This window comes from Gymnoscopelus braueri, assembly GCF_963280865.1.
Source record: "Gymnoscopelus braueri genome assembly, chromosome: 12".
NCBI lineage: Eukaryota > Metazoa > Chordata > Actinopteri > Myctophiformes > Myctophidae > Gymnoscopelus > Gymnoscopelus braueri.
The window spans coordinates 36685383-36701095 of NC_137614.1; the positions used below are offsets into that span (position 1 = coordinate 36685383).

The window sequence follows — 15713 nt, forward strand, 5'->3', positions numbered from 1 at the left end:
TCATGGTAGATTTCCACCAGAATTTAAACTTCTGGGCTAACTTGCTCACATGTACTGCAAAGTTATATCCAGTCCAAGTGTCAAACTAATTGTGTTATGCAATTAACCACTTATGCCCTGCATAGGTCTACTTAGCAAAAATAGGCAGTCTATACTGTACAAGCTCGCTGCGTTGTGAGACTGTTCTGCTCTGCTATTTTCACAATTGTTTCTAATTTTTTAAATGTTGGGGAAAAAAACTAAACAACTGAAGCACAATGCGTCCATCAAATGATGGCTGTATATCTATGCAACAACGATGCCTCTACTCACAACATACAAAAGGCAAAAAAAAACATTGAAAATGATAATATGCAGGGAGGATGCGTGCTGCAAGTGCAATGACACAAACCTTAGAACTGTTTTGCAAAAAGACATTTAAACAATTAAGCACACACCTCAAGCTTTAGGGTGTCATGTGCTCATTTGCATTTGTTCATTCTGCAAGAATAAGAAAAGTACAAACCACTTCACGCACACGCACACGCGCGCACACACACACACACACACACACACACACACACACACACACACACACACACACACACACACACACACACACACACACACAAAACCATCCCAAGCCCCCAGCCATCTAGGCGAGAGGCTTCTGCCAACATGCCTTTTCCTCCGTTTTCCCCTGGGGTCCTGATGCCATTCCTCTGTGTGCGTCAGGGTGTGCCGTGCCCCCAATCGCCTTACAGGTTCTGACACTGCTACCTGTGTGGTGGGCTGGGCTGCTACAAGCCTCTGTACCTGCCTGCAAGTCGGACTGCCGGGGGGGCCAGAGAGACAGATGGAGGGAGGAGAAGGGGGAGGCGGCTGGGGAGGAGGATCCCAGCACCTCCTCTTCAGGAGGCAGATAAAAACCCTCGGTGGACAGGGAGAAGGTACTCAGAGGAACTTGACTGTCCTCTTAGTGAGCTCACCTGCTCCCGCCAACACCTTCTCTGCCTCTTTCTCTCTCCTCCCTTCTTTTTCCCTTTACCTCGGATCTTCGCTGAGGAAACAGAAACCAGCCATGATGAGGAAATCCTTCAGTTCCTTCAGCTCGGGTGGAGGCGGTGGTGGAGGCAGGAGCTTCTCATCCGCATCAGCTGGCGGTGGTGGCATGAGCTTTGGCATGGGCGGAGGTGGCGGCGGAGGTGGCGCCCGTATGTCTATGTCCTCCATGAGCATGAGGCAAAGCGGAGGTGGCGGTGGCGGAGGCTTCGGTGGAGGCAGGATGCTCGGCGGCGGTGGAGGAGCAATGGGAGGCGGAGGCTACGGTTCAGGCTTCGGTGCAGGAGGCGGTGGAGGCTTCGGTGCAGGAGGCGGTGGAGGCTTCGGCGGTGGAGGCTTCGGCGCAGGAGGCGGCGGCGGAGGCTTCGGTGGAGGCATGATGCTCGGCGGCGGTGGAGGAGGAATGGGAGGAATGGGAGGCTTCGCCCCAATCACAGCCGTCACAGTCAACTCGAGCCTGCTCGCCCCCATGGACGTCGACATTGACCCCACCATCCAGACCGTCCGCACCCAGGAGAAGGACCAGATCAAGACCCTCAACAACCGATTCGCCAGCTTCATTGACAAGGTCAGTATAGGATTCAGATGCACGCGTGATATTTTGTATATGAAAAATGTTGAATTGAAAAATGTATCATCCTTGATCATACTTAATGTTTGCAATGATGAATAGTTGTGTACAGCACATGTTGCACTGTATGCAACCATTGGTTCTTGCAAAGATCATGCTTGAACATCTGCAATATATGGCCCTCGAGCTCATTAAATATTACACAGTAACTGATCTTATATCCTGCACATTGAGGGCCTCACACTAGAGTATGCATTAAACAAAGTAATACCTATTGATAATAGAAAGTGGCTAAGTAACTACATTACCTGGCACCTTAGTGAACTCATCCATGGCTTATGAAAGTCCCTTTGTGTCGGCGGCTGGTCACTCACTATACCAGCTGAAAACAGATCACTGCTTCAGTAGTTCCCTGTGAGTGTAATAGGCCCCTTGGAAGCTAGCTTTGTGCAGAGTGAGAGAGTAGGTAACTCTAGCCCTGCTGTATCTAGTGACTGAGGCTCGCTCTTTGCGAGGAGAAGGAAGGAGGAGATCAGGTTAGCATGATCTGTTGCCTCGGCAGCAGGGACTCGGCAGCCTTAAGCTGATTCTTTGATGGTGCAGCCATGAAAGTCGGCCCGCATGCAAAGAATGACACGTTGTATTCACATCTTTACATTGACCTTGCATGTTATTGCATAATTAGAGACTGGTTCTGCAGTGCCGATAGACAATGTTTAAATGCCGGACATTTTCTCCAAGGACAGAAGTCAACCACACTGCTTTTCACACACACACATTGTCCAAACAGCACCTGCTCTTTGCACACGGGGCGAGGGGATTGCATCCAGTAAAATCACAATGTAGACTATTTATGCCTAAATTACAGGAAACAATATGAAAAAAGAAAATCTGTAGTTTACAGTGGGTTATTATTTTTGTACATATAATATATCATTTTGTGTAAATACGTAAAAGTTACGCAAAACAGTATTATCTACCGCACGATCCTTGACATTTAAAGCCATGAGGTGTGTGAAAATGAGTCTCTCTGATAGGTGGGGATGGGCTGGGGTGTGGCACTGTATGCGGCATTACACGAAGAGGCAACACTCCCTCAGCAAACTTGTACTTCTACAGAACTCATCTGTTTTCAACTAATGCACTCTTCTCTGACATAATGTTTTATTATTATTATATATGTTTTTTGATGTTATGTGAGCAGGCCCCACCTGCAACTTGTCCCTTAGAGTCACTTAAGTTGTCCTCTACAACGTGACCTCATCAGAATAATTCCCATGATGCTGTGTAGAATTGCATTCACCAGAGAACATCCCAGCCCTCAGGGGCTAACTGCTGCCAATGTGGGTACATAAAAGGGCCCTTTTGTGTGGGACTGTGACATACAAGTGTGGCAGAGGGTTAATTCATCTGAGGAAAGCCCTGCATTTAAATCTTTTTTTTTTTATTTTAATTTTAATTTTTCTACATCCATATAAACGTGGCAGTCACAACAAACATTACAGACATTTCCCATAACACAAACAAAAAAAATTCAATGGAAATAGATTGCGCATATCTTATGATGCCACTTCCACTAATAGTGAGACCTAGAACTGTTCTTCAGCAAGAATTCATTCAAACCTATATTTACTGTATGATGTCACTTCCTATATACAGGTTCGCTTCCTGGAGCAGCAGAACAAGATGCTGGAGACCAAGTGGAGCCTCCTGCAGGACCAGACCACCACACGCTCCAACATTGACAGCATGTTCGAGGCTTACATTGGCAACCTGCGCAGGCAGCTGGATGGGCTCGGCAACGAGAAGGTCAAGCTGGAGGGAGAGCTGAAGAACATGCAGGGATTAGTGGAGGACTTCAAGATGAAGTGAGTTCAGATGACATAAAGCTGTATACTGTAGCTATGAAAATACATTCTCATATGATGTGTATGAATCAAATGTGGACCATAATATATTCAACCTATCAGTATTTGGACATGAAACTAAGCTAAACACTAAGCCAAAACCTTACCCCAAGCAAAGTAACTTCTAAATTGAATAAAAAGTTGAGCCATAACCCCAAAAAACCCTGAGCCTTATCGCAACTGAATGTTACAATAAATCTGTAACACTGTAAGATTTAGTTTTAGTAAGTAAACTATACTGCACTTCAGATTTGACTGTGCTTTTGAACCCTCAAGAGAACACATAGCAGGCAGGTGTACTTGCATAAAATCGTGGGAGGGGGGGGGGTGGAAAAGAATAGGGATAATATTAACCCATAGCACTCTTCCATCATGCTAATTGCTGAGAATGTTTCTTTTCTTTCAGATATGAAGATGAAATTAACAAGCGTGCTACCGTGGAGAATGAATTTGTGCTCCTCAAGAAGGTGAGCGGCGTTCAGCCTAACCAGAAAATATAACAGCATTTAAAAATATTCCAAGTAGGCCTACTCTTTTGTGGGGTGGTCAAGGCAAAAGCTAAACACCAGTTAATCTGTGATCTTGTTCCAGGATGTGGACGGTGCCTACATGGGCAAGATTGAGCTGGAGGCCAAGGTCGACGCCCTTCAAGATGAGATCAACTTCCTCAGGAGTGTCTACGAGGCGGTAAGGCTTCACTCTGTGCTCTGGATTTCAGAATGTGATCGTTTTTATTCAGTGGTCCTGTTAAGGATTTATAAATGGCCTTGGAGAACACAAAAACGTTCAGAGATGGTTATAGTAGCACATCAGCTATCTCTTCCTCTATCTCACCTCTAACTCATCATCATATTCCCCTTTCTCAGGAACTGAATGAGCTCCAGGGACAGATCAAGGACACCTCAGTCATTGTGTCGATGGACAACAGCCGTGGCTTGGACATGGACTCTATTGTTGCTGAAGTGCGTGCTCAGTACGAGACCATCGCCAACCGCAGCCGTGCAGAGGCCGAGACGTGGTATGAGACTAAGGTACGTGGAGCTATGTCCTCTAGATGCAACCTGTCAAGGAGTCCACTATAAGGTACATATGCTAAGAATGGTAAATATCCACCATGAACTAGATTTAGAAACAGGTGTACATGTATAATTTTATATTGACTGAAGTGCTACAGAATGGTCTATTGATGTACCATCAGCAACATAGAAAGGTAGAGAAAGTAATGCTGAGAGCCAGTGAAGTTCAATAAAAATGTGTTTTCTTCTTCCAGTACCAGGCAATGCAGACCTCAGCCGCTTCGCATGGAGAGGACCTTCGCAACACCAAGTCTGAGATCGCTGAACTCACCCGCATGATCTCTCGCCTCCAGAATGAGATCGAGAATGTCAAATCACAGGTAGAACCACAGCTCCACACGTTTCCACCAACTGCCTTCACTTTTAGGCTCAGACCCACCACGACAATGTACAGTACTTTGTGTTAAAGACCAAAAGCACTCTAGCAGCATCATCAATTAGGACTTGGGTTACCCTATTTTGTCCATAATATTATCATCATTCCATCATTTTAGAAACCAGTAATTGAAAAATTAAGAAATATTTCAGGGAGCAATCATGACCTTGCTGCCTTTTCAACTTTCCAGCGTTCTGCCATGGAAGCCCAGATCGCAGAGGCTGAGGAGCGTGGTGAGCTGGCTGTGGCCGACGCAAGGGGCCGCGTTAGGGACCTGGAGGAGGCTCTGCAGAGAGCCAAGCAGGACATGGCCCGCCAGGTGCGCGAGTACCAGGAGCTGATGAACGTCAAGCTGGCCCTGGACATTGAGATCGCCACCTACAAGAAACTGCTGGAGGGAGAGGAGATCAGGTAAGATCCATGAGCCAGTCTGGAAGTTGAGAGGAAACAAAGCAATATGGGAAGACAGAGTGCATTGCAAATAAGTTACACAGGCAGTCAATGTCAATTGTAAAGGACAATTAAATGTTAGAGCTAATTGATGAATCTCTCAACAGAATCAATGCTGGTGGAAGTACTGCGACCATCACTGTCACAGGCGGCGGTGGTGGTGGCGGCGGCGGCGGCGGCGGCGGTAGCGGTAAGTTCATTCTTTATCATAGTCGCAGAGAAAATTAGGAGGTCTATTATCACTTCTTGGTTCATCTCATCTCATTCCGTCTCGTTTTCATCCCCATACAGGTGGCGGCTTCGGCTACGGCGGCGGCATGGGCATGGGCGGCGGTGGCGGCGGCGGCGGCTATGGAATGTCCATGTCAAGCGGCGGCGGCGGCGGCTATGGAATGTCAAGCGGCGGCGGCGGCGGCTTTAGCAGCGGAATGTCCCTGTCAGGCGGCGGTGGTGGTGGCGGCTTCGGCGCTGGCAGCAGCAGCTCCATGAGATCGTCCCGCACCGTCTCATCATCATCACGCCGCTACTAAGCAGAGTCTTTACCTACCCTCCTTCCTTTCTGTCCTCCCCCCACCACCTTCCTCCACTTCCTCCTGACAACCAGACAAGCACCTCACACGCCACCTGTCCACTGCAGACCCAGAGAACTGCCTGATGTGCACTATGCCAGAAAACGAAAGCCTGTTGCATTTTATCTCAATTTACATTTAGAGCACAGAGCTTCGTAGCCACACACCAGTCACAAAACGCAGTTGGTGAATATCAGAGGTCACACCGGGCCTGCAGTCGACAGATCCACATAACACTGCTCAGAGAGCTTGAGTTCACTAAAATATTCCAAACCGAGGCAGAGATTATTATACCAAAACGTGACCGGCAGCAGAGATATGAGTCTCGTAATTCCTCCTTCGTTCAGTCAGCCTGGCTGTTTTAGTAGTTGTTGCTGGATGCTGTTGCGTAGATATAAATATAGTGCATGACAGAGATATCCTCCAAAGGCAACAACAACAAGCACACATCAATCAATGACCGTAGACTGTAACCTTGCATATAGATGGTGGCTGAGACGCCATATTGTACACCCTAGTCTGATAAAGCACATATGGCTGACACTGACACCAACACCCAGTATCGTAACAATAATTTGCTGACCTGGACTCTGTAATGTCTCGTCTGCTGCCATCCTGTTGTGTGTTGCGACATCGTAAGCAGCCTTACATAACACTCCATTGACACTCCAGTAGTGGTGACCCCATATTCTCTAGTGCTTCTTTTCTGTTCCCTTTCCTAGGGACATCGGGTTCTCCACTAAGGGTTTTCAGACAGTGTTTTAGCAGTGTTTCTCTTTTTTTCCAATTTCACTCTGAACTAAAAGATATAAGAGGCTGACTGGTACGTCCGGATTTATTGAATGTGATTGAATGCATACCATCAGAACATCCTGAATAAATCTGTGTTACACACAAATCTTTTTGATTCTCTGTCTTCTTATAAACTACTGTAGCCTATATGGTGTGAATGTTACATTTTCAGTTGTTTGCTTTGCACAGTAGTCCTGCGATAGCAGCAGAATATAAATTCAAACCTTTACTCCCACAACACAATGGACAGATATTTTGACAAGTTCACTTACATGAGGTTCAGTACTGTACTTTGCAGCACATATATTGTACACATGCAGATTCCAGTTCTGAGTACCTGTGTTTCAGAGATAACATGCAGCTGATTGGAAACCCATGTAAAATACTTAGATTGGGCATGTCATAATAGGTGAATTTTTGGCAAAAATAGCGGAACATTCTGCAAAACTAGGGGAACATTTGGCAAAAATGGGCAAGCATTCTGTGAAAATAGCAGATCTACAAGCTCACATCTAGATCAGCCATTTTTGCTATATGTCATTTGACGAAGTATAGGACTCGATCTAGGAGATTCTTGCACCTGCTATGAACCTCTTGCTGATTTGACATACTACATATTATTGCAGATTTTGGCCAGCAGATGGCACACACAACACACTGCCACATATAAGGGAAGTTTCTCATCTAATCAAAAACTCTAATAATCATCTCAGAAATTAAATCACTTGTTAACTGCAACTGTAAAGAGCATGCACTGAGCTTATGAGTCACATGTGTACCCTTTAAGCAATTTTGTATTGCAAATGTGAAGGTGTAGACATGTTCCTACAGATGTCTGTAGTAAAACCAGAGTGGTAAAATTATATTCTGTGTAAATCATTTATTTATTTATTATCTTTTTGAGAGCCTGTGCAGAATTTAACACGGAAGTGTGTTCCGGATCTGTTGATGTGTAACACACATATACAGTATATATTTAAAAAGAAGCTGGGAATAAAAGACCTACAAAGCATTTTAATGTCATATTGTCCAGGGATGAATGACCTTTAGGTTTGCAAACAGGTAAAACATAACGACGCCATGAAACAGAGAATTCACCTGCTAAAACATGTCTAGGAGAAGACAACATGAGTGCAGCTTTCCGGAGGATTTGCTAGTCACACAAAGAACTCAGGACTCTTTGTTTCACTCTGGTAATCAATCATAGAACAGGTCTTGACAATGCTGTTCAGGCTGTTTCTATCTGTTTAATCTCAGTAGACTATCAATAAAATATTGATAAAAACAATAAAGAATGATGGCCTGACAGAAAAATCACGGAGTTTCTTTGTGGCCCCCGCTTCATGATAGCATCTGTGTTCACATCAAAATAAGATTGTCAACAAAAATATGACCTCAAGAAAAATATTTGTAGGAAGGGAAAATTAATTCTTATTGTGAATGAAGCACTCTGCATCGCTGTTAAATCAATGACACCATTCCTGTGATCTGATTCTGAACCTCAGAGAAGGGACAGCAATTCCGGAAATGTGTTAAGATCACTGTCCTTCTGAGAGCTCCTGCATTCGTCAGTGTACATTAGCCTATAAAAAGCAATGATGAAAGGACGCACCCTTGCCTATGGACAATAGCCAACAGTGTCTGAGAAACATAAATGTGAAAGTGAATAAAATTTTATTTTAACCAATCTGTTATATTAATACAATATAACTAACACAACTTCGGTAGTTAGAGGTGGTCCCTACAATGAAATGAACAAAACTCTGTTAGTTCATCCTCCACTTTTCTCCTCAGTGATTTGACCAATCAATCTGAAATTGCACGTGTTCATTGACCATTGGCGTGTGCAGGGAGTGAGGAAGCTGATTCTTCACTTTCCCCGAGTCTAAGCTGTTTATTAGCATTTTGCCATGGACTATGGGATCTCACATCTACAGTAACAATCCTAAAGCATTCATAACCTGAAATGTCTATCATGGTTACTGCCACATTTTCGTTAGTCTATTGAATTCAACAATACAGTGTGAATCTGATCTCCTTTTGACATTAAGCTCCGGAAGAATGCCTTTGGCTTTAGATTTTCCGTGTCATAAAACTTTGGCAGGGTTAACAAAAGTCTGTATGCATAGCAACATTTTTATTTCAAGTGAATGTGGATTGTCGACAAGTGAAGCATGACAGTTTTACTTTTGAAGGATTTTCTCAGGGAGGAAGATTGACGTGACAAAACAAACAAAATTAAATAAATAAAATGTGCAGGTTGCTGCAGAAGCAACATTTCGTAATCGTGTTATTTGTTCAGTCAATACAAATACAATGATTCAGGCAGATGTATGCCTTTGACACCATGGAGATGGCTTTAAATACTAACACTGAAGTTATTCTCCTTATAATCCCACGGGAAAACAAAATCCCCAAAAGTGCCTGTTGTTGATAATTTGAAAACAATATTTGGGAATTGAGCTCTTTGGCCCGCTAGATTTACTACTAGCCTTGGATCAAGACTATCATAGATGTATTTTATCGAGTCTGACATTTGCTTTCGTAAGCAAAAGTCAGACTCGATAAAATACATCTATGATAGTCTTTTTCTTCACCCATTCTTCTCCCGAATGTAGTCGTTATGCCAATTAATATCCTACTGCCTCACCTACCAGTGAGGAGCCCCCACCTGCTGACAGGTGCCACCCTGTCAGTAGGATTACGTCCAGTGACTAATATCACCCTCCCCACCCATCATAGCCAATCAAATCCTGTGTATGCAAATATCAGTGTGGAAATCAAGTTTTGTGTACATGCAAATGTCAGCGTGGACTTGCAGTGCGGTCTGAAAGCAACAACATCATCAGAAACGGAATGTGTTAAAACTTAAAATAAACATACAAAAGCACTGCTTTCGAGTGCCTGCATTATTTGGTGTCAGAGGGAGAGATTGTCAAAAATCACAATTAATAAGATGATTGCTGAAATAGTTTTAAATATTTGCAGCCAGAGGGGGAAGGTTAAGTGGCAGGGTCGTATTAGCCTGGGCAAACCCCTCCGTCCGGAAAACTCAATTTCATTTGTTTTAGAAAATGAGTTTTCCGGAGGGAGGGGTTTGGCCTGGCCAGGCTAGGGTCGTATGTGGTCAGTGATCTATTCACCTGTTTCCTAGGCTGTGTGTTTTCCACTTCCTGTCGGATTTCATTGGATATCATTAGTCATCTGACCAGTTTCATTGGATTTCATTGGATCAAATCGACAGGAAGTGGAACACACACAGGAAGTGAAAAGCCTAGGAAGTGGAACACACACAGGAAGTGAAAAGCCTAGGAAACAGGTGGATAGAGCGTGCCAAAAATCCTGAAGGGGCGTCAACAAGTGTCTTTTGGTAGCGGCGGACATCTTTAAGGGGTAAAAACCAGGTTGAATTAACATTGTCCAATGCCACGCCCAATGCCAGCCCCCCCCCCCCCCCCCCCGTGGTGATGACACGTTGGCACGCTCTATTCACCCGTTTCCTAGGCTGTGTGTGTTCCACTTTCTGTCGATTTGATCCAATGAAACTGGTCAGATGACCAATTATATCCAATGAAATTGACAGGAAGTGGAAAACACACAGCCTAGGAAACAGGTGAATAAGTAGTGGCAGTACAGTGAGGGCTGGCAGTTTAGGAGTGCAGTGTCTTAGTTTTGGAAGATTTAGTGATTTTTCAGGAACTCGTTTCTACTGGTGAGGGCGAGCATGGTGAAATAACAGGTGGTGCAGTACAGGAGGATGGGTTTAATAATGCTACAGAAAGAGGAGGTGGTTTGACTGATAGAGCCCTAGGTTTTGCAGGTGGCAGTCTTTATTGGCAGCATTTATGGATATATATGGTGGTGTGGTGATCAAAGTACTGAATGTCAATAGGAAATTCTTTAGTCCTATAAGCTGATGGCTGTTAACCTGACTCCGCCAGATGGAAGAAGCCTGCTTCATACATTTGTTTCACAACCTACAGCAGGCAAAGAGCTGACAGTTACAATTTTAACCGGGAGTTAAACATTTTTGAGTACAACTGTATATTTCATACCTGATTGCTAAGTAGAGGTAGAAAACCGTATATAAAAACAGTTGGTAACTTATTTTTTTAAAACGTTTGCAGTGAGCCGATCCAACAACATGGGGAAACTGACCTAGGAATAGCTGGGCCTGCTGGCAGGTGCCTGGGTGAAACCAGGAATCCTAAACGTTAGACCATATGGGAGTTGGACAACACATGTGAAGTGATCCATTGGCTTGGACAGCTAGCAAGGTAACCGTACGTGTCCCACGATTTGAAACATGCTGTTTTTTACTTTCTTGATGGTTCAGATGACAGTTTTCACCACATTTCAAATTACAGGGGGTACAACCTTGAAAAAAGGCTGATGCGGACCAAAAAAGTTGGCAACAGGTGCGTAGGACAAAGGAGAAGGGGGAGGCGGCTGGGGAGGAGGATCCCAGCACCTCCTCTTCAGGAGGCAGATCAAAACCCTCGGTGGACAGGGAGAAGGTACTCAGAGGGACTTGACTTTCCTCTTAGTGAGCTCACCTGCTCCCGCGACACCTTCTCTGTCTCTTTTCTCTCTCCTCCCTTCTTTTTCCCTTCACCTCGGATCTCGTCGAGGAAACAGAAACCAGCCATGAGGAAATCCTTCAGTTCTTTCAGCTCGGGTGGAGGCGGTGGTGGAATGAGGAGCTTCTCCTCCGCATCAGTTGGCGGAGGCGGTGGAGGCATGGGCATGGGCATGGGCGGAGGTGGCAGCCGTATGTCCTCCATGAGCGTGAGGCGAAGCGGAGGTGGAGGTGGCGGCATGGCCCTCGGAGGCGGAGGTGGAGGCTTTGGCGGAGGCTTCGGCTCAGGCGGTGGAGGCGGCGGAGGCTACGGTTCAGGCTTCGGTGCAGGAGGCGGTGGCGGAGGCTTCGGTGGAGGCTTCGGCGCAGGAGGCGGCGGCGGAGGCTTCGGTGGAGGCATGATGCTCGGAGGCGGTGGAGGAGGAATGGGAGGCTTCGGTGGCGGTGGAATGATCGCCCCAATCACAGCCGTCACAGTCAACTCGAGCCTGCTCGCCCCCATGGACGTCGACATCGACCCCACCATCCAGACCGTCCGCACCCAGGAGAAGGACCAGATCAAGACCCTCAACAACCGATTCGCCAGCTTCATTGACAAGGTCAGTATAGGATTCAGATGCACGTGTGATATTTTGTATATGAAAAATGTTGAATTGAAAAATGCATCATCCTTGATCATACTTAATGTTTGCAATGATCAATAGTTGTGTACAGTGCATGTTGCACTGTATGCAACCATTGGTTCTTGCAAAGATCATGCTTGAACATCTGCAATATATGGCCCTCAAGCTCATTAAATATTACACAGCAACTGATCTTAACTCTGATATCCTGCACATTGAGGGCCTCACACTAGAGTATGCATTAAACAAAGTAATACCTATTGATAATAGAAAGTGGCTAAGTAACTACATTACCTGGCACCTTAGTGAACTCATCCATGGCTTATGAAAGTCCCTTTGTGTCGGCGGCTGGTCACTGTTACCAGCTGAAAACAGATCACTGCTTCAGTTATTCCCTGTGAGTGTAATAGGCCCCTTGGAAGCTAGCTTTGTGCAGAGTGAGAGAGTAGGTAACTAGCCCTATTGTATCTAGTGACTGAGGCTCGCTCTTTGCGAGGAGAAGGAAGGAGGAGATCAGGTTAGCATGATCTGTTGCCTCTGCAGCAGGGACTCGGCAGCCTTAAGCTGATTATTTGATGGTGCAGCCATGAAAGTCGGTCCCGCATGCGAAGAATGACACGTTGTATTCACATCTTTACATTGACCTTGCATGTTATTGCATAATTAGAGACTTTTTCTCCAAGGACAGAAGTCAACCACACTGCTTTTCACACACACACATTGTCCAAACAGCACCTGCTCTTTGCACACGGGGCGAGGGGATTGCATCCAGTAAAATCACAATGTAGACTATTTATGCCTAAATTACAGGAAACAATATGAAAAAAGAAAATCTGTAGTTTACAGTAGGTTATTATTTTTGTACATATAATATATAATTTTGAGTAAATACGTAAAAGTTACACAAAACAGTATTATCTACCGCACGATCCTTGACATTTAAAGCCATGAGGTGTGTGTGAAAATTAGTCTCTCTGATAGGTGGGGATGGGCTGGGGTGTGGCACTGTATGCAGCATTACACGAAGAGGCAACACTCCCTCAGCAAACTTGTACTCTTCAGAACTCATCTGTTTTCAACTAATGCACTCTTCTCTGACATAATGTTTTATTATTATTATATATGTTTTTTGATGTTCCCACTTGCAACTTGTCTCTTAGAGTCACTTGAGTTGTCCTCTACAACGTGACCTCATCAGAATAATTCCCATGATGCTGTGTAGCATTGCATTCACCAGAGAACATCCCAGCCCTCAGGGGCTATCTTGATGCAACTGCTGCCAATGTGGGTACATAAAAGGGCCCTTTTGTGTGGGACTGTGACATACAGGTGTGGCAGAGGGTTAATTCATCTGAGGAAAGCCCTGCATTTAAATATTTTTTTTCCATTTTAATTTTAATTTTTCTACATCCATATAAATGCGGCAGTCACAACAAACATTACAGACATTTCCCATAACACAAACAAAAAAAATGCAATGGAAATAGATTAGATTGCACATCTTATCTTATGATGCCACTTCCACTAATAGTGAGACCTAGAACTGTTCTTCAGCAAGAATTCATTCAAACCTATACCTACTGTATGATGTCACTTCCTATATACAGGTTCGCTTCCTGGAGCAGCAGAACAAGATGCTGGAGACCAAGTGGAGCCTCCTGCAGGACCAGACCACCACACGCTCCAACATTGACAGCATGTTCGAGGCTTACATTGGCAACCTGCGCAGGCAGCTGGATGGGCTCGGCAACGAGAAGGTCAAGCTGGAGGGAGAGCTGAAGAACATGCAGGGATTAGTGGAGGACTTCAAGATGAAGTGAGTTCAGATGACATAAAGCTGTATACTGTAGCTATGAAAATACATTCTCATATGATGTGTATGAATCAAATGCGGACCATAATATATTCAACCTATGAGTATTTGGACATGAAACTAAGCTAAACACTAAGCCAAAACCTTACCCCAAGCAAAGTAACTTCTAAATTGAATAAAAAGTTGAGCCATAACCCCAAAAAACCCTGAGCCTTATCGCAACTGAATGTTACAATAAATCTGTAACACTGTAAGATTTAGTTTTAGTAAGTAAACTATACTGCACTTCAGATTTGACTGTGCTTTTGAACCCTCAAGAGAACACATAGCAGGCAGGTGTACTTGCATAAAATCGTGGGGGGGGGGGTAGAAAAGAATAGGGATAATATTAACCCATAGCACTCTTCCATCATGCTAATTGCTGAGAATGTTTCTTTTCTTTCAGATATGAAGATGAAATTAACAAGCGTGCTACCGTGGAGAATGAATTTGTGCTTCTCAAGAAGGTGAGCGGCGTTCAGCCTAACCAGAAATTATAACAGCATTTAAAATATTCCAAGTAGGCCTACTATTTTGTGGGGTGGTCAAGGCAAAAGCTAAACACCAGTTAATCTGTGATCTTGTTCCAGGATGTGGACGGTGCCTACATGGGCAAGATTGAGCTGGAGGCCAAGGTCGACGCCCTTCAAGATGAGATCAACTTCCTCAGGAGTGTCTACGAGGCGGTAAGGCTTCACTCTGTGCTCTGGATTTCAGAATGTGATCGTTTTTATTCAGTGGTCCTGATAAGGATTTATAAATGGCCTTGGAGAACACAAAAACGTTCAGAGATGGTTATAGTAGCACATCAGCTATCTCTTCCTCTATCTCACCTCTAACTCATCATCATATTCCCCTTTCTCAGGAACTGAATGAGCTCCAGGGACAGATCAAGGACACCTCAGTCATTGTGTCGATGGACAACAGCCGTGGCTTGGACATGGACTCTATTGTTGCTGAAGTGCGTGCTCAGTACGAGACCATCGCCAACCGCAGCCGTGCAGAGGCCGAGACGTGGTATGAGACTAAGGTACGTGGAGCTATGTCCTCTAGATGCAACCTGTCAAGGAGTCCACTATAAGGTACATATGCTAAGAATGGTAAATATCCACCATGAACTAGATTTAGAAACAGGTGTACATGTATAATTTTATATTGACTGAAGTGCTACAGAATGGTCTATTGATGTACCATCAGCAACATAGAAAGGGAGAGAAAGTAATGCTGAGAGCCAGTGAAGTTCAATAAAAATGTGTTTTCTTCTTCCAGTACCAGGCAATGCAGACCTCAGCCGCTTCGCATGGAGAGGACCTTCGCAACACCAAGTCTGAGATCGCTGAACTCACCCGCATGATCTCTCGCCTCCAGAATGAGATCGAGAATGTCAAATCACAGGTAGAACCACAGCTCCACACGTTTCCACCAACTGCCTTCACTTTTAGGCTCAGACCCACCACGACAATGTACAGTACTTTGTGTTAAAGACCAAAAGCACTCTAGCAGCATCATCAATTAGGACTTGGGTTACCCTATTTTGTCCATAATATTATCATCATTCCATCATTTTAGAAACCAGTAATTGAAAAATTAAGAAATATTTCAGGGAGCAATCATGACCTTGCTGCCTTTTCAACTTTCCAGCGTTCTGCCATGGAAGCCCAGATCGCCGAGGCTGAGGAGCGTGGTGAGCTGGCTGTGGCCGACGCAAGGGGCCGCGTCAGGGACCTGGAGGAGGCTCTGCAGAGAGCCAAGCAGGACATGGCCCGCCAGGTGCGCGAGTACCAGGAGCTGATGAACGTCAAGCTGGCCCTGGACATTGAGATCGCCACCTACAAGAAACTGCTGGAGGGAGAGGAGATCAGGTAAGATCCTGAGCC

General features: G+C 44.9%; 1 protein-coding gene across 4 annotated transcripts; it reads left to right on the forward strand.

Moving 5' to 3' along the window:
* The first annotated feature begins 820 nt into the window (after nt 1-820).
* On the forward strand, nt 821-15703 carry LOC308097626 (keratin, type II cytoskeletal cochleal-like). 4 transcript variants are annotated; one of them, XM_080445523.1, is made up of 9 exons: nt 821-1103; nt 11467-11706; nt 11746-11960; nt 13592-13800; nt 14243-14303; nt 14427-14522; nt 14702-14866; nt 15106-15231; nt 15478-15703. In XM_080445523.1, exons 1-9 carry the CDS (start codon nt 836-838, stop codon nt 15700-15702), a joined length of 1605 nt encoding a protein of 534 aa, XP_080301649.1. In that variant the 5' UTR covers nt 821-835; the 3' UTR covers nt 15703. The 4 variants fall into 4 exon arrangements, with proteins under 4 accessions (XP_080301649.1, XP_080301646.1, XP_080301647.1 ...); XM_080445520.1 differs by lacking the exons at nt 11467-11706; nt 11746-11960; nt 13592-13800; ... (3 more) ...; nt 15106-15231; nt 15478-15703 and adding exons at nt 3272-3480; nt 3926-3986; nt 4111-4206; ... (3 more) ...; nt 5529-5611; nt 5713-6888 and having other exon boundaries at nt 821-1609; XM_080445521.1 differs by lacking the exons at nt 11467-11706; nt 11746-11960; nt 13592-13800; ... (3 more) ...; nt 15106-15231; nt 15478-15703 and adding exons at nt 3272-3480; nt 3926-3986; nt 4111-4206; ... (3 more) ...; nt 5529-5605; nt 5713-6888 and having other exon boundaries at nt 821-1609.
* The last annotated feature ends 10 nt before the right edge of the window (nt 15704-15713 follow it).